The 25,551-nt window shown below is 41.8% G+C and overlaps 1 protein-coding gene across 1 annotated transcript in view; it reads left to right on the top strand.

Annotated features, from left to right (window-relative positions):
• The window catches only part of LOC132001962 (uricase), a 29,873-nt gene extending 15,589 nt beyond the window's left edge, over window positions 1-14,284 (top strand). Inside the window, exons 5-8 of the mRNA XM_059376968.1 lie at window positions 7,053-7,239; window positions 8,728-8,851; window positions 11,015-11,098; window positions 13,137-14,284. Coding sequence (XP_059232951.1) covers window positions 7,053-7,239; window positions 8,728-8,851; window positions 11,015-11,098; window positions 13,137-13,211 — 470 coding nt within the window. The 3' untranslated portion in view covers window positions 13,212-14,284. The remainder of the gene's footprint in view (window positions 1-7,052; window positions 7,240-8,727; window positions 8,852-11,014; window positions 11,099-13,136) is intronic.
• The last annotated feature ends 11,267 nt before the right edge of the window (window positions 14,285-25,551 follow it).

The following is a 25,551-nucleotide window of genomic DNA, read 5'->3' as shown; positions in this document are numbered from 1 at the left end:
CCGTAGTGAGAAATTTGGGACCTTGCTGCAGAGATGGAGAAATGATGGACTCGGATGGCGCGCAGTAGGAAGTAGAGATGGAGAGGGCATTATGTGAGGCATTTCTGAAGAGTGCCGAATGGGTGTGAGGGGTTGGGTCGGGGTGGAAGGTATTGAGGAGGAGGAGTTAAAGTTGCCCTAAAGTCGGGGGCTTGGGGGAACTGACTGAGGAGAACACATATGATTAAGACGTGTTCAGGGGGAAGCTTGTGATTTGGGGAACAAGGGATGGAGATAGATTTGGAGACCATCAACAGACTGATGGTGGGTGAAGCTGTGGGCAAGAAGGAGCCATTTCAGGAAAACACGTGAAATGAGAGGAGGAAAGTGAGAGGACGAGGGGAAATTCCCCAGTTTATGGGATGGGCAGTCTGAAAAGTCAGACAGCAGGAAGGTCAGAGAGAGAGAGAAGGAAGATTGGAGAGAGTGGTGTCATGGAAGCAGAAGAAAAATACATTTCAAGAAATCAGAGACTGTATTAGGATTACAGGAACAGAACACACATGTTCACATATAGTAGCTCCATACAAGAAGCTTGCTGCTTTCTGTAAAAGTCCTGTTCAGCGCACGTGTGTGTGTGTGTGTGTGTGTGCGCGCGTGTGTGGGGGTGATGCTCTGCTCCGGGAAGTTATTCAGGAACCCAGGTTGATGCAACCTTACTTTTTCTATCCTTACTTTTTGGGGTCACGTTGAGAGTAGATCCCCTTATCAGACAACCAGGTGAAGAAAAGAGCTTGGAGGAGCAAAAAGAGGCAAAACCCCTCAAGCATAACACCGTGCCTGAGACTAGCACAGGGCACTTCTGCTGGAGAGAACCCAATCACACAGCCACACCCACCTGCACTGGTGGCTGGGAAATGTGGTCTCGCCAGGTACCCAGGAGGAAGAGGAAATGGATTTAGGAAACAGCAAGCAATGGTTGCCATGGGAAAGTTCAGACGTTTGGATTGAAAGAAGTCTGAAGGATAATTGTGCAGTTTCACAAATGGGTCACTGGTAACTTCCACAAGAATGTTTTAGCAGGGCCTGGAGGTGTTAGTGGAATGGCCAAGGATAGGGCTCTGCTGATCATAAGAAAAAAAAAAAAAAAAAGCTGTTCTTCGCACCCTTGTTCTTTCCAGGAATTACCAGGAGCTATCATCAGCCTGAATTCTAGTTACCTGGTTGCTGCAGAATCGAAAAACTAGTCACCATAATAAGGCCAAAGCTTTTTTTTTCTGCGGAAAGCCACAAAGCTTCACGGTACCGCAGTCACGGTGGTGTTCCCAGAAACCACAGCTTGACTCATATAGAGTGCAACGTCCCTCTGAATATCATGCAGGGCTGGCAGGGAGCAGGGTAGGGGGTTGCCTCAAGTGCATGTAGTATGTGTGTGGACATGTATTACGAGCATGGGTATTTTCCAGTGTTGTGTACCTAAAAATGACATTTGTACTCTGTCCCTCTTTGGAGAGTAAGGATCTATGACTTTGGGTAGCAAAGTTTAATTCTTAATTTGCTTGTGATCCAAGAGCTAAAACTGCACATATCATGAGGTAAGTCAATGAACAAAAATTGTCATAAGAAATGCCCTTGATTAGGCCTAACTGAAGAAAATAATCAGTATGTACCCCACCCTGCTCAATGCAATTCACATGCCAAACATGTAAGGAAGACTTTTGGTGAGGGGTTAGCTAGTTGGTGAGAACTGTGCCCCCTCAAACACATGCACTCCATCACATATCCAGCCATGCAACTCCCCACGGGGACTCCTCCTGGCAGGATATGTAACTAATGGACTGTATTCTTTCTTGCCAATTGAACACACATTTATAGAAAGCCTACTGAATCTCGAGCACCATTTTAGGCCCTCAGAATTGCTGTAAAACTCCCATTACACTCTTTTCCTTTCGGATCCTTGAAAGCTACATCGCTAAGTGTACTTTTACCTGTCACAGAGTCTGTTAGTTCCAAGAGTGAGTCTGGAAGAGAGAGGGAAATTTGTTCACCCAAAGGGATGACCACTGTTATGTTTGTGACTTGCCGAACTCTGAAAGAAGAGCTAGGCTTTGCACGTGGGATGCAAGTTGTTGGTTTAGGCATTCTAAGGAACCCGGATCTTCCGAACTCTTCCTCTCATGTGTTTCCCTAAACGACAAGCATAGCCAAGTCTTGAAGTCGCTGAAATGGTTGAGTCACGAATTTGGACTAAATTGGCCCCCAGACCTCTCCAGTATTTGAATTATAACTCACAATTCTTAAAAAGTCAAATTCCTCCCAATCTGACACTAAGTTAAAAATTCAGCTAAATCATAGCTAAGTAGAGGAATGGTAGATGGAGAAGACATGTCCACTAAGAGATATTGTCTTCTGGTAGTTAAAAAAAAAAATCTATTGCCATGAAGACCAGTGGGGCCTTGGAGGTGGTCTTAAGGGAGGAGGGTGATAAAATTGAAGTCCTGGAGGGAAGTTATTTCAGAGGCTGGGCAGGCAGAAGAAGTGAGAGGGAGGAAGTGGGAGACCCAGGATGGAGACAGCCCATTGCCAAAAGAGCTATGTATGTCTTTTTTGATGTCAAGACAGAAACACTCTTCAGTTTCTCCAAAAGAGCTTTTGGTACACACAAGTCTTTTAAAATCATCTTGATTACAGCCTCCTCGTACACAAGCCCTGTTAACTTCCTTCCACCTAACTGGTACCATCTTTCCCCATACAGAGTTGCACAGAGGTACCTTGCATTTTCCCTGCATGAGTGAAATGGACTCTCAAAGACAAATGATATTTAATCTTCACTTTTTCTAGCACTTTACAAGTTTGAGGTTTTTCTACTAGAATGATTTAATATAGTTTTAAAATATCCTCCTTTTAGCTATTTGTGTCCTTTTGGGAGGTGTTAAACATGGAAGCAATTATCCTCTTCATGGCAGGATTTTTTTTCTTGGCTCAATAAAGCTTTGTGCTTTTGACACCTGATGCGTAGGTAAGGAATTGGGCTTATTTTCTATTAATTTGCAGTGAGTTTCTTTCCCTTAGAGAGCTAAAGGGTAGGATGTATGCTTCTCTGAGAGATAAACCACAATCTGTTACGTGTGTAGGAGGACACTAAAAGCTAGCAAAGATTATGTTCTAGCAAAGGAAAATGTGAAAAATCTTTTGCATTACTCTATAACCATGGCAAATAAAAAGAAAAAGGAAAAAAAAAAGCTGATTAAGTGGTTTCATGACAAGTAACCTAGAAAAGGACAGTCCTTTTGGTTGAATTAATTCTGTTAATCTAAATTGGAATTGTTTTTAGCTTGTGTGAGGCACCATATTTTTAGTTGATGGGTCCATGAATTTGAAAGGCTCAGGTTCGTACCAGTGTTCAGAAAGCTGGGACACTGCCAACAGAGAAGATAAAATAAGCTCTTTCATGTCATCCAGAGTGTCTAATATGTGGCAAGTAAGAAAAAATTTTCACATTAAAAGAGAATAGGGGTTTTATTTTGTTGTTGTTGTTCTTCTTCTTCATAGAATGATGAGCACACCAGAGTAGATGGCTCATGTTCTGCCAAAACTGTGGCAATGGTTAATTGTCTTTGGGAACATAAAACATTTTATTCTATGTGAAACTGAGGCCAGAGCACATTAGAAAACTCAACTTCTTTCTTCATTTTTAGATTCTAGCAAGAAAACAGATCATTTAAAAATTGCCTAGTAGAGCTGACACTCCCCTGAGATCAATAAATCTCATTCTAGGGCTGGAGGTGGTAGAGATGGCATGTCAGAAGTAGTTTTCAGAACCCAATGAGCCTTTGTGAAACATGGGAAACATTCACAGGTAGTTAAAGTTGATAAGAAAAAGTCAATTATCGCAACATCATAATAACTTTTAGAAAGTGTTTTCTATGGGGCAGCTATTCTACTAAGTCCTTTGCAGATACTATCTGAGATATCTATCAATTACAGGAAATAGGTATGATGATCATCTCTATTTCAAGATGAGAAACTCAAGGTAGAGAGAGATTAAATAATTTTATGAGGGGAATAGTGCTTAGAAATAGGGAAGGAGAGGCACAGAGAGCACTTAGATTTGAATTCAGGAAATCCTGAGTCCCAAGGCTGTGGCCTCAACCACTATGCAACACTGCATTTGGGAATCCTTTTAGGATTAAGCCCATTGGAGGAGCCAAAGTGCCACCCATTCAGGAGGTTGTCTGGTTTCAGTGCGCTCATGACCACAAGAGAACTGAGGGTCTTATTGGCTTATGTTGGTGATAAAGACCATCTGTATAGGAAGAGATGAAATAGGTAAAATTTGCCTTTGGTTCTCATTAACTTTCTCTTTATCCTTCCTCAAGAATTCCCACTGCTGTTCTAATCTCATTCCTTATTACAAACCTACATTTCATTTCTGTAGGATTTTTTTTTTCCCCAGAAGGGAAAACTGTTGGAAGTAGGTTATATTAGTTTATAAAGGCTTAAGAATTCAATCCTTTATGGGGTCTTTATATTTCAATAGGAAGTTTTTAAGGAATAAAAAGTTTTCCAGACACATAGGGGCCATTTCTAAAGGTGATGTTTCAGTTTCTGATTCAGATAAATGGTGATGGTATCTTTCAGGTTGGGGACTTTGAGGCTCTCAAAGAACACTGTGCAAGGGAAGGTGACAGCTTTTTTGTCTCCCAGAAAAGTCTCTTATTGTAAAGAAATGGGAAGAGAGAAACTCGACGTCGTGGGGATGGGGAAGGATCCAAAAAGGAGGAAATCATGAAGTGTTGAGTTCAAATTCCATCCCTGGCAGTTTCTAGCCATGTGACTAAGGGTAAATGACTGAAAGTTTCCTGTATAAAAGTGTTTAATAGAATTGTTAGGATTAAGTAAGAAAGACTGACAAAGGCAGCAACTAACCTTATGCCGATAGTTCAGATGTTCTCAGCTATTGGTGATGTCCTCCCTGTCCCCTGCCATGCTGTCTCTTATAGTTGGGTGGTGTGACCAGAAAGGGAAATGGTTAAGATTGATGGAGGAGAACCGTCTAGAAAAAAAGAGCCCAAGCTGTGAAATACTTATTCTTTGATGTGCATCAATCTTGTTGCATGCATTCACTCATTCATTCAATAGATACTTACTGCGTCTGCAATCCTCTTGGATTTTAAACTTAGACTCACTTGGATTAGCTCTACGCAGCATTTAGAAATACGAATTTTGCAGAACCATGTCTTCATACATCTAACATCTGTTACATCAGCCAACGTAGGGCATGGAGACATTGCTAGTGCCTTTCTCGTGATCCTTCTTCAGATGTAGTTTCCAAAGGGAACTTCAGAATGTTAAACAAAGATCATTTCAGTTTTGCCTCATTATCCTGAAACACTCCAACCAGAATGCCTTATTTAATCAACTGATCTACCACTAGCCACTAGCCACTGTTATCTTTGGTAGATGTACACATGTGGCTGGAAAATATAAAAATATAGTCATTATTCACCACTTCTAAACTCTGCAGCTCCTGAGCTGACCACAGCAACTTAAACCATATAGAAGATATAAACTATTGGGTTATTAGGAGCTGTCCTATATTTTAATTGAGGACCAAATTATATTCTTGTCCTTCAACTTAAACCATGTACAATACAGTGATGCCTGATGCCTGTGGCCCATGAGTTATACACTAAACAAGACAAGAAAGATATTAATCAGGTCTAACTTCATGACTGAAAGGAGATGACCTTAGTCATCCTGTCATAGCACAGTGTTACTTGGGGTTTGTACCCAAGTGTGCCCTGAAAGTCCAGCCTCTCCAGCCTGCACAAATAAGTCTATTTTTATATGTCTATTTTTATATAAGTGATGTTAATTCCTGAATTTTCCTGCCTTTGTAGTTCTCTCATTACAAAACTGTTGAATCTCTCCAGTCCAACTCTCCTATCTCCTGACAGTCTGAAGGTCTGCCTCACATGTGTTTAGGGAGAAGTTTGCACCCATTGGGAACCACTATTGCTTCACAGGACCTGCTCAGCATTGGTTGTGCTTGTTTGGGAAGCATCATTCTTTGGGAAGAATGATGCAGAACACTGTATTCTGGCATTTCGAACTGTGTCTTCCAGTGCCGTGTTCTGTTCAAGCTTCACCAAACTGCAGAGCTACAGTGTGTTCCATATAGAAAAAGAGAGAATCTTCCCTTCACTTACTCTGCTCTCCACCTGTCCCCGGTCCTGAGCTAGAACGACCTGGTACACAAGTAATATCTTCTTCAGATTATAGCTATCACTCCTTCACCTTCCCCCTTCGTCTCCTGTTCTCAGGAACTGCAGGAGAGCTATATCATCCCCTCCATTTTTGCCAACTCTGCCCTCTTTCCCCCAGGCCCCCATGAACCAACTTTTTCCCTTCTCCTTCAGCCCAAACCAAAAGTTATGGGTATTTTCTTAGGCAGTTCTGTGCCCTGTGGGTCCTGCCTCATCATCCCAGTTTCTATTTAGGTCGAGCCAGGTCCACAGTGCCACCCATTCAGGAAGTTGTCTGGTTTCAGTGCGCTCATGACCACAAGAGAACTGAGGGTCTGATGATAATTGGATCCATGAGCCAGTGTAGATGATCAACATGAGGACTAACTCTCCCCCATCCCATAAAGGCAGTCAAACAGCAGAACTGCTTTGGAGGAGCTTACGAATCAGCATGATTATCTGTTGAGTAAAGGAGAGCTCAAAAAAATGCAAGGTATTTGGCCTAGAAGTCACCTCTACATGGAGCTGAGAAGAAGGTATTCATTTCTGTGGGTTTCAACCCAACAAGGTTTAGTCTCTCACCTTCAGTTCTCCTCAGGCTGGAGAAAGGCAGGGAGTCATGGAATCCAGACAGAGAGAAAGGCACACCATCCTCATCCCTGGGACTTCAGAGGAGACAGAGAGACAGAAAACATGAGCAGTGAGGCAGTTCTTTGTTCAAACTGTTCACCATGTTTTAATGACCAGGATGCTTAGAGCTAGGTATCAGTAAGAAGACACTATTTTGTTTATGGCCTCATCCCCTTATATTTTTACTTAAAACAGGACCTCCAGTCATTCATTCTGGAATCAAAGACCTCAAGGTCTTGAAAACAACCCAGTCTGGATTTGAAGGATTCATCAAGGACCAGTTCACCACCCTCCCTGAGGTGAAGGACCGATTTTTCGCCACCCAAGTGTACTGTAAATGGCGCTATCACCAATATAGAGACATGGATTTTGATGCTACCTGGTATGAGCATATGCTAGGGTCTGGTGCTGGCTCTTCCCTCTTCCCAGGGGCCCCAAGGTCATAGACTCTTCATCTGAAAGGGAAACTTAGAGGTCATCCAATTCAACCTTCCCACTGTTTAGGGTCCCTTCTGTTGGATAGCTGAAAGACCATGCTCTTTTCCTGTTTTCAATTGATTACATCAGTAGTTCTCAAACATTACTGTGTATCAGAATCACCTGAAGGGCTGGTTAGAATGCAGATTACTGGACCCACCTCCAGAGGTTCTGATTCTGTAGGTCTGGGGTGGGGCCTGTGACCTTGCATTTCCAGTAAGCTCCCAGCTGATGCTGATGTTGCTGACCCAGGAACCACACTTCAAGACTCACTGTATCGAGCTAGGATAATGATATTTGGTTTTACTAACTCATAGTAGATGCAGAGAGGGCTACATGAGGATGACAAACTCACCCCAGTTTGCCAAGGACTTTTCTGATTTTGATACTGAAAAGTTCCATGTCCCAGGAAACCCCTTGGTCACAGGCAAACTGGGACAGTTGGTCATTGTAGGCTAACTCAAAATGAGATGATAGTCACAGAAGCAATTTATAAATGATAAATGCCTTAACAATGTAAAGGTGTGGTTATTATTATAATATCCCTGATAAGCAGTAATTAGGCTTCTGGACTCTGAATTCGCTTTTTGACCAGGCATTCCTCCACTGAATTTCTAATTGCTAGAAATGTTACTTTCTAATAGGCTGGAATCTGCCCCCTGGTAACTTCCTCCCACTGGCATAGTTTTGCTCTACTCCTTTTATTATGTGATGGGTTTGAAAAGACTTACAGAGAACCTCACCTCAATCTTCTTTTTCCTTTTTTATTTTAAGTGTTCTCCACTGACAGCAGGATGATGTATTTATGTTGGAAAGAGCACAAAATTGAACATGGCAGAATCAGGGTCTTAGTTGGGTCTCCCACTAAGGAAAGAGACTTAGTGTGGATCATTTAATTTTAAGACTACTCATGTCTAAATTGGGAATAATAATAATACCTGTCTCAGGTATATTGAGAGCATTCAGTGAATTAATTAGGTAAAATCCTTAACACCAAGCCTGGCACAGAATAAAACCCCGAAAAAACAATAATGCAAAGAACTGGCCAAGCTAAGCAGTAAGAGTGTAGCATACTTGTAAGTCCTATTCATGGGTTCTTCAAATGGAAGGAAGATTTACTCTGTCATGTCCAGTTCCTAGTTCCAGATGATGAGGATTGCCTAGTGACAATACCTTTGTTGAATGGGGTGTGTGTGTATGCGTGTGTGTGTGTGTGTGTAAGGAAATTGGAAGTGAGGTGTTTTTGGAAGTAAGGCATTCCAGGATATTAATCTCTTCTAAAATCAGCAATAAAATTGTTTTCTGGGGGAACAGAAGGTCACCACTTCCAACTTTATGGTGCATTCCTAAAAAACCACCTTATGAGTCCTCAGGTCTCTCTTCTGTGTTTTAGGGATACTGTTCGGGACATTGTCCTGGAGAAATTTGCTGGACCCTATGACAAAGGCGAATACTCCCCCTCTGTCCAGAAGACCCTCTATGACATCCAGGTGCACTCTTTGAGCCGGGTTCCTGAGGTATGTTTTGTCACTTGCCATCTTGAAGACTAAGAGAACGTGTTGTGTCTCCTGTCAGCTCTGACAGAGAGTTGAGAGTTAAAATAAGACAGTGGAAGACACATGAAAAATGACATCTGTTGTTGTTCAAAAGCTTGTTATAGCAAGTGAGAAGAGAGCAAAAAATGGAAAAATCTGTCCAACCTGAAAACATGGGCCACTGTTATAGTTCTTTAGGTTTGTTGAAAATTCTGTGGGTCTTTCCAACCTGCCACAACTTAAGCTTCATATCAGGACACTCAATGCCCTGAAGGAGGAATAATTAGGCCAAGGGTCTGTGTTTCAGGGTAGACAGGGAATGAAGGATAGATGCAGACAGATTCCATCCATCCATCTGATGTTATTAGATGGTTATTATATCTCTGTCAACACATGAAGAATACAAAGATAAATTAGACAGGGTGCCTACCCTCAAAGAGGTCATCACTGAGTAAAAGAAAAAAAATAAGTAAACTAATGATGCAATAGAGGATAGAGCATAATGAAAATACAGGGAAAGGTATCTAACTCATGTATGGGACATAGGGCAAGCCAGGCTTTCTGAACGTGAGGGGCTTGGGTTTAGTCTTAAAGGACAAATAGGAATTTTTTTTTAAATTTATTTTTTATTTATTTTCAGCATAACAGTATTCATTACTTTTGCACCACACCCATTGCTCCATGCAATCCATGCCCTCTATAATACCCACCATCTGGTACCCCGACCTCCCACCCCCCGCCCCTTCAAAACCCTCAGATTGTACAAATAAGGATTATCTGGGTTCACACTCAAGGGTGAGGGAGCATGGTAGGTATAGAGACCAGGTGGCATCATAGAACCATCATTTACTATAGAGGATCTGCTATATGTGAAGCTCCATGTGTGCAAGTCTTTCCATGTGCCTAGGGGTGAGGCAGGAACCAGATCAGGAGGATCTCTGTGGGCTTGTTCATAGTCTGCACTTTAACTTTAAAGCTCTTAGCAGCCACGGAGGGGTTTAAGCAAGGTGTGGCACTACTGGATTTGCCCTCTAGAAAGATTGCTCTTAAAAAAAGGGTGACAAATTAAAAGGATAATGGATTACAGACAAGGAGACCTGTTGGAGGCTGTTGGAAAGCAGAAATCTGGCAAGAAGGGCCTGAATTTAGTTCCATGATGGGATGGAGAGGACGAGTACCATCCTTCAACTTGGGCAAGAGGGATGCCTGCATGGTCCAGCACTTTCCAGGCCTTTCTCTGGTTATGCCTCTTTCCACTGGAAGAAGAGTCAGTGGGACCAAGGCAGCAAACTCTTCAGGGACCCACACATCCCTTTCTAGATCATTCTCTGGATACTTGCACCCCAGAATTAACTCCCAAATAACCTGAGACTACTTTTAGCAACTGGTTGAACCTCCTTCTCAGACCCATCCTCTGGAGGCTGATTATGCCATCAGTGCATACACCATTAGGCCTGAGAGTAGGTGAAGGGGCAGATGTTTGCAGGAGGTATGAATGACACTTAACATGTAAGCAAGGGTGTCCACCCATGTGAGTCCAAGAAAGAAGGTGCGATGGGCCTGGGGTCGGGCTCTGCGCACACTACCACATCCTGGGATGGCACTGCAAGCAGTCAGAGATTTCTAAATTACATCCTAGCCTTCCAGGCTGTTATGAAGGTATATTTGTCAAGTTGTCACTTTAAAGTTTCCTGACTGATTCATAATTTTATTTATTTATTTATTTATTTATTTTAAACATCTGGTATGTGGGTCTCCAATTGTATTCTGACCCCAGGGCCTGAAAATGTTTGGGACAGGCCTTGAGAGGAGGAAATGGACTGAGGAAGGGTTTAAGAAGTTGATTGGCCAGCACCAGGAGGCCAGTTGGATACTGTAGCTCACATAGGTTTCTGACCCAAGGACCTCTTACTTTTCTGAGAACAGATTTTTGTACTTGGAGGGGAAAAGAGGGGGTCCACCATCTAATAGTAGGACTCTCAGGAGACAGCTGTGTCGAGCAGTGGAGGACCACCAGAGGATGTCTCAGGGACAGAGGTGGAACTTGAGTAATGGGGCGCAGGGCAGGTGGGTTGCAGGGGAGAAGTGATAGAGGGAGAGAGCTTTACTGTTGCCCAATGTGATCCATATTACTTCGGTTTCCAGATAGAAGACATGGAAATTAGCCTTCCCAACATGCACTACTTTAACATAGACATGTCCAAAATGGGACTGATCAACAAGGAAGAGGTAAGAGAACTTTAAAAATATTTAAAGTACATCCACCCTCCTGCCCCCACACCCTTACTTGTCTTTATAAATTTGGGATGATAACATCACCAAGCAAAACTCTTCACAGCTGTTGCTTCTGGAGTATTTATAGCTGCCACTGATTAAAGTCCTCTCAGACTCCAGGCCTTTCCGTACCTGAGGCTGGAGTACCCTAGAAGTGGATGAGTGATTGTGGAGGAGGGCTGGAGGCTGCGGGGAGTCAAAGAAAAGGAAAGCACAGAGTGTGCCCGAGGAGACAGCTCTGAGATCTGCTTCTCTGAAAAGTGCCACCCAAGGTCACGGCTTCATTATTCTTCCATGATGAGGCGACAAGGAGGAGAAGAAAAAGATTCTATTTTCATTTTCCTTCAACGTCTTTAACTTTGGATTCAGTTGTCAACTTAAGTAGCATATAAACAGAAAATGTCCACAGAAAAATGAAAGAGTGTTTGTGTTTCCAGTGGCAATTCTAGAAAGCGAGATGAGGAAGTGCACTTTTTGAAAGGAAACTTGTTTTGCGAAAAACACTTACGTGGAGTTGTTGGAAGCCATGACAGAAGGTTAAACCAAGTGGGAGTGTCTGACTCGACAGCCTGAAGTGGTGGGGCCCTGGAAATTAGAACTGTCCTTCCCCTCTCGAACCACTTGCAGAATGGTAGGATCTCTCTGTTTGATCCATCCTCTCATGGACTTCTAGAATTTGAAAAACATCATCTTGATGGCTTCTTTTAGTGTGTAGGTGAGGAGGGAGGGGCCATCTATCAACGTGGCTCCGCGGCCATAGAATTCTGGGCCTGCTGACCTAGGAGCCTTCTTCTTAGCTACAGTCCTCTGACCAGTCACCTTGTGTCTGTTCTGCAGATGATATTACTGGGCTTTGTGGGGGCTCTGCACCACCACATCTCTAGGTGGGGTTTGGGGAGCAGCACTGGGAAGAGAAGTCATGCTTAGATGCCTGGCATAGCTGCTCAAGAACTCTGTGTGGCAGAGGAGAGCAACTTTGACCCCCAGGTACAGTTCACTCAGCTGAGGAGGGAGACAGCATTGTTGACTGCGATGGAAAGAAAGCATGGTGATTACCAGAACCCCACTAATTAGAGTAGAAAGCCTTTTAAAACAAATTACCTTCTAAAAAGCACAAGAGGGACCCGGAAGTAATCCTGGCCATGTCCACCAAAGCTAAAACAAAGGACCCCAAACAGAAAAGGGTCAAGTGTCGTGAATGGGATAGTGCTCAGCCAAGGAAACTAGAAGAGAAAGGAGGTCTCCTCAGGGCCCCCAGACACCTCCAGCCTGCACCGATCCCAGCTCAAAGACTTGTTGCCGGCTTGCCGGTTGTCTCTCTATCCAAGAAGTCAGACTGGCAGCTTCCTTAGCTCCCACCTGAAGAATAGGCAGAAAGCCCAGCTCCTTCAGGCCAGGGCTCTGCGTGAAGACACCTGAGAGGCTGGACAAGTTGTCCTGGGTCCATGTCTGCACTTTGGGGCTGGCCAGAGCTGCTCTCGGGCCCCCACCCAGCACGTGGCTACAAAGCGAAGGCAACACACGAAAAGCAGGGAGTTAGGACACACTGACAACGGCAGAGGAGTGACAAATGACAGGGTGGGAAGACAGAACCACTCTAAACTCACAGCTTTCTGGAGCCATTTAGTATTGGGCTAACATCCCCGAGGATCTCAAATGTTCCTGAGGGCATGACAGTATTTTAGCATTGGACAATGACTGATGTTCAAAGTGAGTCATCAAGCAATGGCCAAATTATGTTCAGAACATTCTATTGAAAAGACAGGGATATATAATGCATTTGAGAAACATTCATAGCCCAATGATTAAAATTTTTCAAAAATTTTTCTAGAAAAGTTTTCTACAAAATTTTCTAGAAAATAAGGCATTGCTGTATGACTGTAGGGCATATACATTTTCCTGTTTATCGAGTTGTGGTTTTTATTGTTGATTCACCGGAAAAAGGAGAGGTCTATTGTAATGCCTCTGAAGTTGCCATGTGGTTTTTCTACAGGTCTTGCTACCCTTAGACAATCCATATGGCAGAATTACTGGGACGGTCAAGAGGAAGCTGGCTTCGAAGCTGTGACGTTGTAGGCTCCTCTCAACTGAGGAATTCCTTCAGCCTCTTGTGATGCTGGAAATCATAGCATGTAGCCATGCCAATTTTCAAACTGGAGTGTTGATTTATAGTGTTAATTTTCCTCCTGTAGGAAAGAATTCTTCTACAACTAGCTCGGCAAGGTGTTTTGTGATTAATAATTACAACACACTTGGTGGATACAGTTTACTTCACAAATGTTAAGCCGTATGAGAATAGTCATAAATCAATATTTCCTTTTGGTTTTCTTGTGCCTTCCTATCTTAGAGAAGTTTTAGAATCAGTATACTAAGAAAACAATAATGAATTAATGTATGTGTCTTATCAATTAATCTGTGCACAAATTTAAGAGTAAGTGCTGTTTTCAACCTACTGATGCTAACACTTTGCTCTGGGCAATGCAGAAAATGTAATGATGAAATCATATTTGGAAACTATCACCATCATGGCTTCAGTGAGACTGAAGTATTTGAATTTCTAAGAATGTTCCAGTGTATACATCACTGGGAGTTTATTTCTACTCTTAAAGTACTTTTGTAATCCTAATGTATTGGTTTTAGGACTTCTACAACTCTTTGAGAATATTTAGTAGACACTGAAAAAAAAGTACAACTTGTTTTTCTTTGAATAATGTATCACTTTGGGAAAAAGAGAATTTAATAAATGCTAAGTCACTATACCAAACAATGAATATCCACAGAGAAAGAAGACGAGAGACTCTCTATAAAAATATCAGTGATGGTGTTGCCTGGGTGGCTCAGCTGGTTGAGTGGCCAACTCTTGGTTTTAGCTCCGGTCATGGTCTCGGGGTCTTAGATTGAGTCCTGCATCAGGTTCTGTGCTCTCTCCCCCTCTGCCCCTCCCCCCTGTTTGCTTGCTCTCTCTCTTACTTTCTCTCACTGTCAAATAAATAAATACATCTTAAAAAAAATATCAGTGATGATGATTTCTAGATGGTGGGATTAGGAGTGTTTTTTTTTTTTTTTTTTACTATGTGCTTTTCTGGATCTCCCAAATATAATAATCAGAGAAATAAATGTAATTAATGATTTAAAAGTGTATACAGATTTGACTGGTGATTGTGTCAGTTGACTAATACTTCTATTATATATAGATATGTACCATAAAGCTTCACAAACTGTGATTTTAGAAGCCCCTCATGAAAACCTGTCCACATGAACATTCTAGATAACCTTCCTCCATTTAAAAAAACTCCATTTATCAAGTTTTTTAAATCTCCATTTTTTATAATGGTTACATGTGAGTACTTAGCATTGTTTGAGAACTCTGCTTCAGTCCCCCGTTTCTAGTACTGTAACTTAAGCTAGCACGGCTTAGTGTTTCATTTAAAAAAAACTCACATCAGGGCACCTGGGTGGCTCAGCTGGTTAAGCAACCGCCTTTAGCTCAGGTCATGGTCCCGGAGTCCCGGGATCAAGTCCCTCATCAGGCTCCCAGCTCCATGGGGCTTCTGCTTCTCCCTCTGACTTTCTCGCCTCTCATGTTCTCTCTCACTGTCTCTCAAATAAATAAATAAAAATCTTTAAAAAAAAAAAAAAACTCACTTCACTCCTGGATCCACCTCTTACTAGTTCTCCGATGAACATCCTCTTCTGTAAATTAGAGGTGAGAATTTAATCTCAGAGGTTTTTTTTTTTTGAGGATAAAACGGGATAATGTCTGTAAAGTGCTGTGATTCGTATTTATGCCCAACACACAGAAATTTCTATACGTGTTTATTAAATGATGTTAATGTTAAATATTTGCCTTCTTTTCATGTGGTGTTAGATCCAAGTAGGAATGGTGTTTGGACTTTGTGAGGGAGATGAGAGATGGGAAGTCTGAGAGCAGCGAGCCCTAGAAGACGCTGGAGGCCATGCACAGGCTCCTGCCTGCTGGAAAAGAACAAGAGATAAGAAGGAAGAAATAATTTGATAAGGAAAGTTTCGTGCCACATTGAATACTCATGTTACAAAATGTGCTTACAGCCTGTCACTTGCATGGCCAAAGAGCTGGTACATTTCATTCCTGTGCTGATTTGATGATCCAGTTCAAAGAGCAATTTAGAGTTTAACATGATTTTTTTCTAAAAACAAACAGCAAACAAAAAACGCAATCAGGCCGTTCTTACTAGATATTATATTGGTCATATAAGTTTTAGAAACACTGTAGTTGCTTCAGAGAAGAAATCCATATTAGAGCAGACTCCTTAGAAACTGGGGTCCATTGTGTACTCACATGCATTTTGTTTCTCCTGAGCTCTTAAAACATTTATTGTAATGGACCGCACATGAACTATTGGACATTATGTCCCAGGTGCGGGGCTGGAAAGCCTGTCTTCTGTGAAATTTTCAAGGACCAGATTTCTATTTTGGGAAGAATGTTTTCTTGTGGTTAAAATTGTAAACTATGTGCTGAAAACCAGGCTGGGGGTTTCACCTGGTTTTATAAGTGCCGTGAACTGTAAACACCTGTGAGTTCATTTGTATCAAAACACTTGGTAATTTCTTTATAGAGGGCTACGGGGACTTTGCTCCAATTTTTTCTGGAAAGCAGACTTGCTGCATAGCGCGCTCCCTGCCTTTTCCCCATCCCTCCCCCAACCCTGTGTCAAGTACTGTCTGGGCTTAAGGCAGGTGACCCCAGCCCATTTTCTGCCTGGGAAGCAGTTTGCAAGGCCCTCAAGGAGCAGCTGTCATTCACGGGCTTGTGGTTTTGGAAGCAAAATTCTAAGACCTGGCTGAAATCCTCTAAATTTTATCTCCTAGCTTTTCACAGAATCAGGCTCAGAAAATGTGTTCCATTCTCTCTCCTTTTTAGAGTCAGACTTAAGTTCATACCATTCTTCACCTTTCAGTAACCTGCTTTTTCTCCTTTTGTTCTCAGTATAATAGAAACCACTCTTTGGAAATAATGTTTTTCTTGTTTGTTATTGCAACAGACTTTACCTTTTTCAACCACATGCAAGATTTAACTACAGAAATCAGAACTTCTCTCTAACTCTCAGCTCTCTTGTCCAGAAAGAACGTTTTTTTTTTTTTTTTTTCCTCTCTCTCTTCAGACTTGGGACAGACTGGGCTTTGCCTTTTGTAGTCTCCTTTGCAAAACCTTTTAACTTAGGCTTCCTCGCCTGCATTTCAAGAGGAAACCAAGGTTTCTTTCTAAAGACATGGATTTCAAGCCTTCTGACTCACTGGGTTCTTCCTGCTTCCAAATATTAGAAACTGATTCTCTTTGTATTTTCTATAGTCTTTGTTCTCATTTCTCTCAGAGCTCAGCTGCTTTTTATTCTTCCATTGGCCCGGAATCTCTCAGGAATTCTGTAAGTTTTTGGATTCTGTGGCTATCCTAGTGAGAAAGAATGTCTAAGGACCTTCCTCCCAGCAAAAATGCTCATTCCCGCCTCTACAGGTTTACAACATCCATCATGGAAGTAGTTTACTCTCAATCCTTAAAGTGTGAAGAATTCCATTGGAAATCTGTCACATAAGGAACATGTTCAACCAAACTTGGAAGAAAGGCATGCTGATTTCTTTATATAAGCAAGGGAAGCAAGTGTTTTCAAATACTAATGATGTACTATACCTTGGCTAACTAATTTAAATTAAAAAATAATTTTAAAAAACAACTTCAATTGGTTTTGTGGGTATACCTTGGAGAAACGGCAGGTTCAGTTCTGTACCACTGTAATAAAGCAAATTTTGCCAAATAAGTAAGTAAGTAAATAAATAAATACAAGTGAAGGACCCCAGGTATATTTGCTTCTTGAGGCTGCTCTAAAAAAGTAACACAAGTTTGGGGGTAGATAACAACGGAAATGTATTCCTTCATTGTTCTGGAGGCCAGAGGTCCAAAGTCATGGTATTGGTAGGATTGTGCCCGCTTTAAAGGTATAGAGGGGATTCTGCCCTTGGTCTTACAGCTTCTGGTACTTTCTTCGGTTTCTTGGCTTGTGGCTGTACTACTCCAGTCTCCCATGGTCACATTGCCTCTTCTGTCATCTCCTCTTCGATTTAGGGCCCACCCAAATAACCCAAGGTGGTTTCTTTATCTCAAGATCCTTAACAGTATCTACAAAGACCTTTTTCCCACACAAGGTCACAATTACAGGTTCCAAAATATAAGGCGGGAACATGGGATTTGGCAGGGAGGGGTACAACTCAACCCAGAACAGTGAGTCAGAGGCCAGTGAGCTTCTTGAGAGCAGCTCTTCTAGTGCCTATTGGATCTTCAGCTGCACATAGGTTACTGTTTCCTTCATGTCTGGGGGACAGTCACATCCCCCTTCCAGCCTGATCAGTTGTCACATGGATGTCTGTAAAAGGGCGAAGATCATGGACTTTGGATCTAGATTATGCAAAGTTTCAGATTGGGCTTCTCCAGTTTCTAGCTGTGTGACCTTGGGCAAGTAACCCTAAACTTTAGTTCTATAAACTTTAGTTTGAAATGAGTATAATAATAATAACTACCTTACAGAGTAACTGAGGATTAGCTGAGATAATGCATGCAGGGGTTAAAATATTTTTGGTTGTGAGTGTCTTTAACTGGAAGGACATCTTGTTTACTTAAACCGTTCAGAGATAGGTTGTCTTGGGATTGATCTGGCCACTCAGGGATAGCTGGTCTCCGGCTCATTCATCCTCTGCTCTGCTATCCTCATAGTGTGTTAATGTTTCCCCTGGGCTCACAAAATGGCTAGTAAAGCTGCTGTTACAGATGGTGTGCATCCCCCAAATCTCCCTTGGGACCAAAGTACTCAGATGTCAGAAGTGTTGGTCTCTGCAGGTTTATCACTGGGTCTCTGCAGGAATTGCCCTTGGCTAAAAGAAGCTGCCTCACCCCAACTTATACCCAGCCCCTGGGAGCAGCTCACATCCACTGCTGGTCAGTGTAAGAGATGCAAAGTCTCAACCTTCCTACCTCAGTTGGGACAACTCTGCAGGGACACTCCAGTCCCAGAGCTCCTAACTGCCTGAGGTCGTTGTTGAAACTGTGTCATAATCCAACTTCTCCCTCTGCCTAGTCCTGCTTCCTTCACTGCTCACAGCCATTGTTCCAGAGAATGATCCTTAATAAACCTGCATGAAAATCTCGGGGTCTCACTGTACCTCCCTTAGGGAAGGCAACTTGTGGATCTAGGAGTGTGTCTAGAAAGGAGGCTCTAAAATGGGGTTGTGGGAGCTGAACCGCCCACTGTCCAGCTGGCGATGAGCTCCTGGAATGTTGTAACTCTGTGATTGTTAAAACTATCACCTGAGGTGAATTGGGATGGGATACTGGAGGGAGGAATGGAGCACTCTGGCAGTGGCAATATCTTGGATGCTTGAAGGATTGGGGGTAATAATTATTGTAAGGATGATGGAATTTGTTTAGGTATTGCTAGGATTAATACATTAAGAAAGACAGTGGGGGTGCCTGGGTGGCTCAGTGGGTTAAAGTCTCTGCCTTCAGCTCTGGTCATGATCCCAGGGTCCTGGGATGGAGCCCTACATGGGGATCTCTGCTCAGCAGGGAGCCTGCTTCCTCCCCTCTCTGCCTGCCTGCCTCTCTGCCTACTTGTGATCTATGTCTGTCACATAAATAAATAAAATCTTGAAAAAAAAAGAAAAGAAAAAGACAATGAAAAGATGAGGATGATTAACCAATATAATGCAAAGCATGAAAGCAAGAGGACCTCCTTGGTAACATATAAAGAAAACCTACAGCCAGAAAATAGAAAAAAAAAAATTAGTATCAGGCCTAGGACTTAATTATAAGAAGAACAGAGGTCCAAGGAAGATTGATTTTTCAGTTCTGAGAGGTGAACACACCAAGGTCAGGCCCTGATTGATGCACCTGAAACCCTGAATTCCCAGATTTCCCTGAATTCTCTGGTCCTGCAGAAGTAGATTACTCTTTCCTGTTAAAATCTAACACTGCCACTCTTGCTTGAAGGCAGTGCAAAGCCTTCTGCATGTCTCCTTGGAGTCTTTTTTTACCTTCCTTCAGGTTACCAGACCTATAAATAGGGTCAAGTTATATCATATCCAGCCAGAGAGATGCCTTCGACTGCTAAGGGAGGAAGGCACCTATAGACCCTAAGAGTGGCAAAGATTCACACAATATGTACGAGAGTGGAAGGGTTATACATGGGACTGGATCCTGAGGGTTTTGGACAAAACCTATTATATTTTTATTTATTTTTTAAAGATTTTATTTATTTGAGAGAGGAAGAACCCTCGTTGGGGGAGAGGAAGAGGGAGCGGGAGAAGCAGACTCCCCGCTGAGTGGGGACCCTGATGTGGGGCTTGATTCCAGGACCCGGGAATCATGACCTGAGCCAAAGACAGATGTTTAACTGACTAAGCCACCCAGGTGCCCCCCTCTTATTAGATTTTTAAATCAAGAAGGAATAATAGAAGCACTTTCCATTCACATATGGCCCACTGTATACATTTATGGTCCTGCTCTAGGACTACATTTATCTCCTACATTTTGTATCTGGGACCTAGACCATCTGGACTCTCCACAGAACATCACATTTGTTCATTGTACCCATGATATCACGTTAATGGAACTGGAAAAGCAAGGAGTGGTGCTTGTACTTTAGCGAACGGTGGAGCCCACCATGTTAGTGAAGTTTTTAGGTCTAGGACAGGGGTTGGAAAAATCTATATTATAATGTTTTTGTAAATAAGTTTTATTGGAACACAGCCATTTGCTTATGTATTGTTTATGTGTTGAGTAGTTGTAATAGAGACTATTTGGCCCACAAAGCATACAATATTTAATCTCTGGCCTAAATAGGAAAAGTTTCATGACCTTTGATCTAGGGTGTTCCAGCATATCTCTTCCAAAGGGCACATTATTGCATCTCAAACTTTCTACCACTAAGAAGAATACACAGTAGTCTGTGTAGCCTGGTAGTCTTTCTATGTTTTGGAGGCATCACATTTCACTGGGATATTCCAAGGGGAATATTGGTCCAATCTACTGGGTGACAAAGTCTTTCAGTTTTGTGTGTGTCCCAAAGCAGGTCCAGGCTGGGTACAAACATTCCTGATGCTTCAGCCATATGAATTAGTAGACACGATGCTATTTAGAAATGTACCTGACTGAGGAAGATGTCGTATGGGGTTTATAGAAAGCTCCAGTATGAAAATTGCAACATTGACTCCTAGGGTTCTGGTTTATGCCATCTATAGACAAGAATTACTCACTATTTGATAAATAGCTCCTGGTGTGTTATTGAATCTTGGTAAAGACAAATGCTTCTTATGGGACATAGAGGGACTTTGTGGCCAGACCTATTCATCATGAGCTGGTTTCTACCAAACGCACTAGGTATTATGGTTTGGTGAGACCAGCAGCAATCCACTGTAATATGGAAATGATAGATCTGGAATCAGGCACAAGTAGGTCTAGAGGACACAAGAAAGTTATGTGGGTCCCAACCTTCATGTCATCCTCCAGTGTTTCTCCAACACCTCTCACACTTATAGTCATAAAGGGAGGGTGGCTGTTTTGACAGCATTGAAGGTAAATACTCTCAGTGAAAAAAGCTTTTGGAAATGCACCAAAGGGTCATCTAAGAAAGACGAGTGTGGAAAGAAAAGGGGTCCTAGGTAAGAATATATATAAATTCATGGACAAATAGCTTGGTTGGTCAGGCTCCTGGGAAGAAAAAGATTGGAAGATTGGGAAGAAGGGAGAGACTGTGAATGGATCTATTATGTATTAGTCATGCTTTTCATGATGTTTTGATATCTTGGTGGTCCTTACAGACCTAGTGTGATATTGACCCTCCCAGGGGTAGCTAATTCCTAAAGATAGGAAAGCATTCCTCTCCTGTCTGATCCAACCACCTCCCTTATCTAATCCACACACCAAGCTAATATTTCTTCTGTCTTAAGTCAACCCAGGGCTAGAAGTCAGACTAGAGAAGAGACAGCCCCTATGCCCCAAATCCTGACAGAATTATTCAAACCAGCCAATCCTAAACTCTTTCCTGGTTTGCCTTTCCCATGGAAACCTCAATAAAGGTTCTGTTCTAGGCCTTCCCTTCGCCCCTGCTTTTGCTTTCTGACCAAAAGCAGATGCTTCCCTTCTGGCCCTGCATGATATGGTATGTCCCCCTTTCTCAGGAAATGTAAGCAATAAATTCTTCCTTTAATGCTTTGACTTACCATTTTGTCACTGAGGGATCTTTATAAATTAAGACCTGGGCAAAAATCACTGAACATTAAACGTGAGGATCTTTGTATTGCATAATGTCTATCAAAGAGTACCAATCATGGAAGAGGCACTGACCAATCAAGTAGACAGAATGACTTGACCAGTTCATGTCAGTCAGCCTTTGTCACTGGCAATCCCAATGCTGACATAATGAGCTCATGAATAGAGTAGCCATGACAGCGGAGAATGAGGCCATACATGGGCCCCAAAGCACGAGATTCTACTTTCTATTACTGATCATAACTGTTGCTCACAAACATTCAACTTTCCAGCAGTAGAGACCAAAATCAAGTGAGAACTTGATATGGCACTGATCCTTGAGAACACTAAGCAGCTACTTGGCAATGAGTTGTATACATTGGACCCCTTTCACTCCAAAAGGGGCAATGACTTATCTTAACTAGAATTGATACATATTTTGAGTATGGCTTTGCTTTTCCTGCCTACAGGGACTCACTTGGCAGCACTGTCCAGGGGCTTACACAATCCTGCACAAAATTATTCAGATCGAGGGACCATGAGAACTACTTTAAAATAAAGGAAATAGGACAGTCTGTAACTGATCTTATGATCCTCTAGTCCTATCATATACTGTACTGTCTAGAAGCTGCTGACTTGATAAGGGCAATGGAATGGTCTTTTGAAGGTACAGCTGAGGTACTAGCTTGGAGATGATACTATGTGATGATGGGGCACCATCGCCCAGGACGTGGTATGTACGCTAAATACTTCACTCTTATGTGATGCTATGTCCTTAGAAGTTAGAGCACGTGGATATGTTAACCAAAGGGTAAAAATACGAGTGGCCCCACTCACCATCACACCCAATGACCCAGTTGGGAAATGTGTGCTTTCTCATCCCCTCGGCTCTAGGCTTTGATTGTGTAGAGGTCCTATTCCTAGACAGAGGATACTTCCACCGGGGACACAGTGAGAACAATTTTAACTTAAAGCTATAGGTTTGTACAACATGCAAACTTGACAATTCTCAAGAGAAATAGCTCTTCCCAGTCCACTACACAGCCAAGAGAGAATCAATCAGACTGAAAACTTAGAATATTTACGAAGGGGAAAAGAAACTGTAGGACAGGACAGTGTTGTAGAGTTTTCACTGAATGGTGGAGAGAGCAGTGACGTGTTTAACTCAAATTATTTGATTCCTAGAAAACCATAGGAATTGTTGAAATAAACTTCTAGCTGGACTTGCTTATTTTACATAGGCAATTGAACCAACAGAAGTTAAGAGACTTGTACAGGGTCTTACAGGTAAGTCAGTAGAGGATCTGGGATTAGAACCCAGGTCTGCTGACACCTAGTCCAGTGTTCTCTTCCCCCTCCAATGTGAATTCACAGCTTCAGTGGTTTCCTTTTTAACTCTGTGTGGGTTAGGCCAATGTTACTCTGCATTCTGCATGCACACCATACAGAAGGCTGATGAATAACCTACAGACATTAGGGTGGCTGGGAGAAGTCACCTTAGCATTAAAAATTCATTACAAAATCTGCCCAAATAGATAATTAAACAGACTGATGTCAACCTAATTGGCTCAAATTAATGAATGCAGATCTACTTAGATTTTTAAATTAAAAAAAAATTTTTTTTTGATGTTTGTTATTGACCCACACATGTCTTCATTAAAATCACAAAGGTAGCAGAGGTCTCCCTTTCATTAGTCTCACAAAACCATTTTGAATGTCATTGAATGTTCATTTTGGATTAGGGATGAGATATATTTAGAATTCACCAAATGCCTCAAACTAACTTCTCTAGGCCTTTGGGGACCAATAAAAACTTATATGCATTTTGCTCAGCACATTTCCCTTAACTCAGCATAACATTTTTTTGTGGAGCTTAAATAATGCAAATTTTTTTCTTTTATGTGCCCCCATGAAGATAAAGTATCTAGAACCACCCCAAATCCAAGAATCTGAGAAAGTAATTGTTTTTATCTTTTAGAAATTTTAGAATGCATAAAATAAACAGTATTTGGGTTGAGCATATGTTTGTTAATTCTGTGACTGGTTTGGCCTTGAAAAATGGAGTGAGACCATAGTAATAAAATCATACTTTAATGCCTTTTTCCTGTTATACTAATGACTATAGTATGTACTCTCATTAAATTCTCCATCAATCTTGACACTGGTATTATGGAAGGATTACGATCTTCCCCACAGTATCCACCCTCCTATCTGTTTAGCTGAATATGCAGCTGTCTGAAACAAACACTACAGCTCCCAATTTCCCCTTGCAGCTAGGTATGGCCAAATGACTAAGTTCTTATCCAAGAAACACAAGTAGAAGTGCTGTATGCAACTTCTGACAATAGGTATCCTTCTTTCCTTCTTGGCTAGAATACAGTTGTGATAAAGGACATTTAAACAGCCATCTTGGAGCACACAGGAAGCTCTGTGTTGAAGATGGTGGAGGAAAACCCTAGGAAAACACTGGGGCCCAATGATTTTGGAGTGGCTATCCCAACCCTGATCTGCTTACTTCAGACCTCATCTACACAGTAGGGAAATTCTACTTGCCTAAGTCATTGTTACCTATGTTTTCCACTGAAACTAATCTTAAATGATACACTTGAGCTGTTCTATCCTGATAGAGATGTGCTGTAAGTGTCAAATACACAGTGGCTTTTGAAGACATACCTTAGAAAGATTGTAAAGTATATCAGTAATTTTGACATTGATCATGTATGGAAATGGTAATATTTTGGATTTAGCAGATTAGATTATTTAATTTTCCTGTTTTATTTTTTACTTTTAAAAATGTGACTACTAGAAAATTTTAAGTGACACATTTAAAGTTATATTTATTATATACCATATATTTATTTTATATATATGTATATATGACATTATATATTTATTGGACAGTGCCAGGCAGGTGTTGCTCTATGCTGTCTCTGTCTCTGCACTAGAGAATAGGTGAGGACCCTGAGGCCAAGTAAGCCATACACCTACTGGATACACCTACCCATATCTAGTAAATGATGGGGCTGTGGATCTATGTGGAGATCTATGTGGAGCAGCCCCAGTGCTCCCACCCACTATGGCATAGTGTATCTCAACTGGGGTCATTGGGTTCTGGTGTAGGAGGGAGAACACTGTCCCAAACACTACTTCTTATTTATTTATATGTATGTATGCATGTATTTATTTATATTTTAATTCCATTGTAGTTAACATCCTGGGCCAAACACTAATTCTTAAAGGCAGGAACTGCTAGTTGCTTGAAGGTTTTACTGAGTTTCTCTCAAAATATGTTTATAATCTGACGAGTTTTACAGTTTTATTTCCAAATTGTATATTTCCCAGCATGTAAAAATAGAGTGTAGCCCATTGAAAAAGGAAATGGAACACAATTTACTGAAAGAATCTGTTATCTTTAATTTAGAAAGAAGACATTTAACTTGCAAATGTTGCCATAGATGTCTCTGCCCCACAGATGACAGAACTGGAGAAACTTCTGGAAGATATCTCCTTGGTTGCTCTACCTGACTCTTCTGGAAGCTTACGGTCTTGAAGTTCTGTGATCTCAAAGGCTTAGATGAGAGCTCAATTTATCTTGCTCCCTTATTTTGTTGTTTCTAGATCTTGCTTCCCGAGGCCATGGCCTGCCCTACAGGGGCACCTAACAAGTAGGTGCGGTGTTACTGACACCTCTTTCCTAACCTCTGCTATGGTAAATGTGGTAGCTCTTCCCAGACACTTACTCTGTGGAAGTGGAGCATATGTTCTATTTGGAGATTGGCTGGCATCCCCAGCATTCCTGATGTCTCCCTAAAGATAATAGTAGACAGGAACACTCTGCCTACCTGAGGTAAAGAAACATCAGCCTAGCTTCCTTCTTGTGGGTAGCCAAAGACTCCTCTTGCTTTTACTCACAGGGTCCTACATTATTCTGCCCCAGTGCTAGGCTGGACATAACTTCTTTTTTGAGGTTCACAAAGATATAGCACAGCTACCACAGTAGCTGTGTTATAACACAGTCACCAAATAACCTGAGACGTGACCGTTTTAATCTCTTTGTCTCTGTGTAGAACTGCCAAGACTGGCCAGAAATGGTACCCAGACTATTTAATTGCCTATGGAGCTGTAGCATGAAACT

Source organism: Mustela nigripes, chromosome 14 (genome assembly GCF_022355385.1).
Source record: "Mustela nigripes isolate SB6536 chromosome 14, MUSNIG.SB6536, whole genome shotgun sequence".
NCBI classification, from domain to species: Eukaryota; Metazoa; Chordata; class Mammalia; order Carnivora; family Mustelidae; genus Mustela; species Mustela nigripes.
Note: the sequence above shows the minus strand (reverse complement) of the source record. Positions and strands in the feature narration are given on the sequence as shown.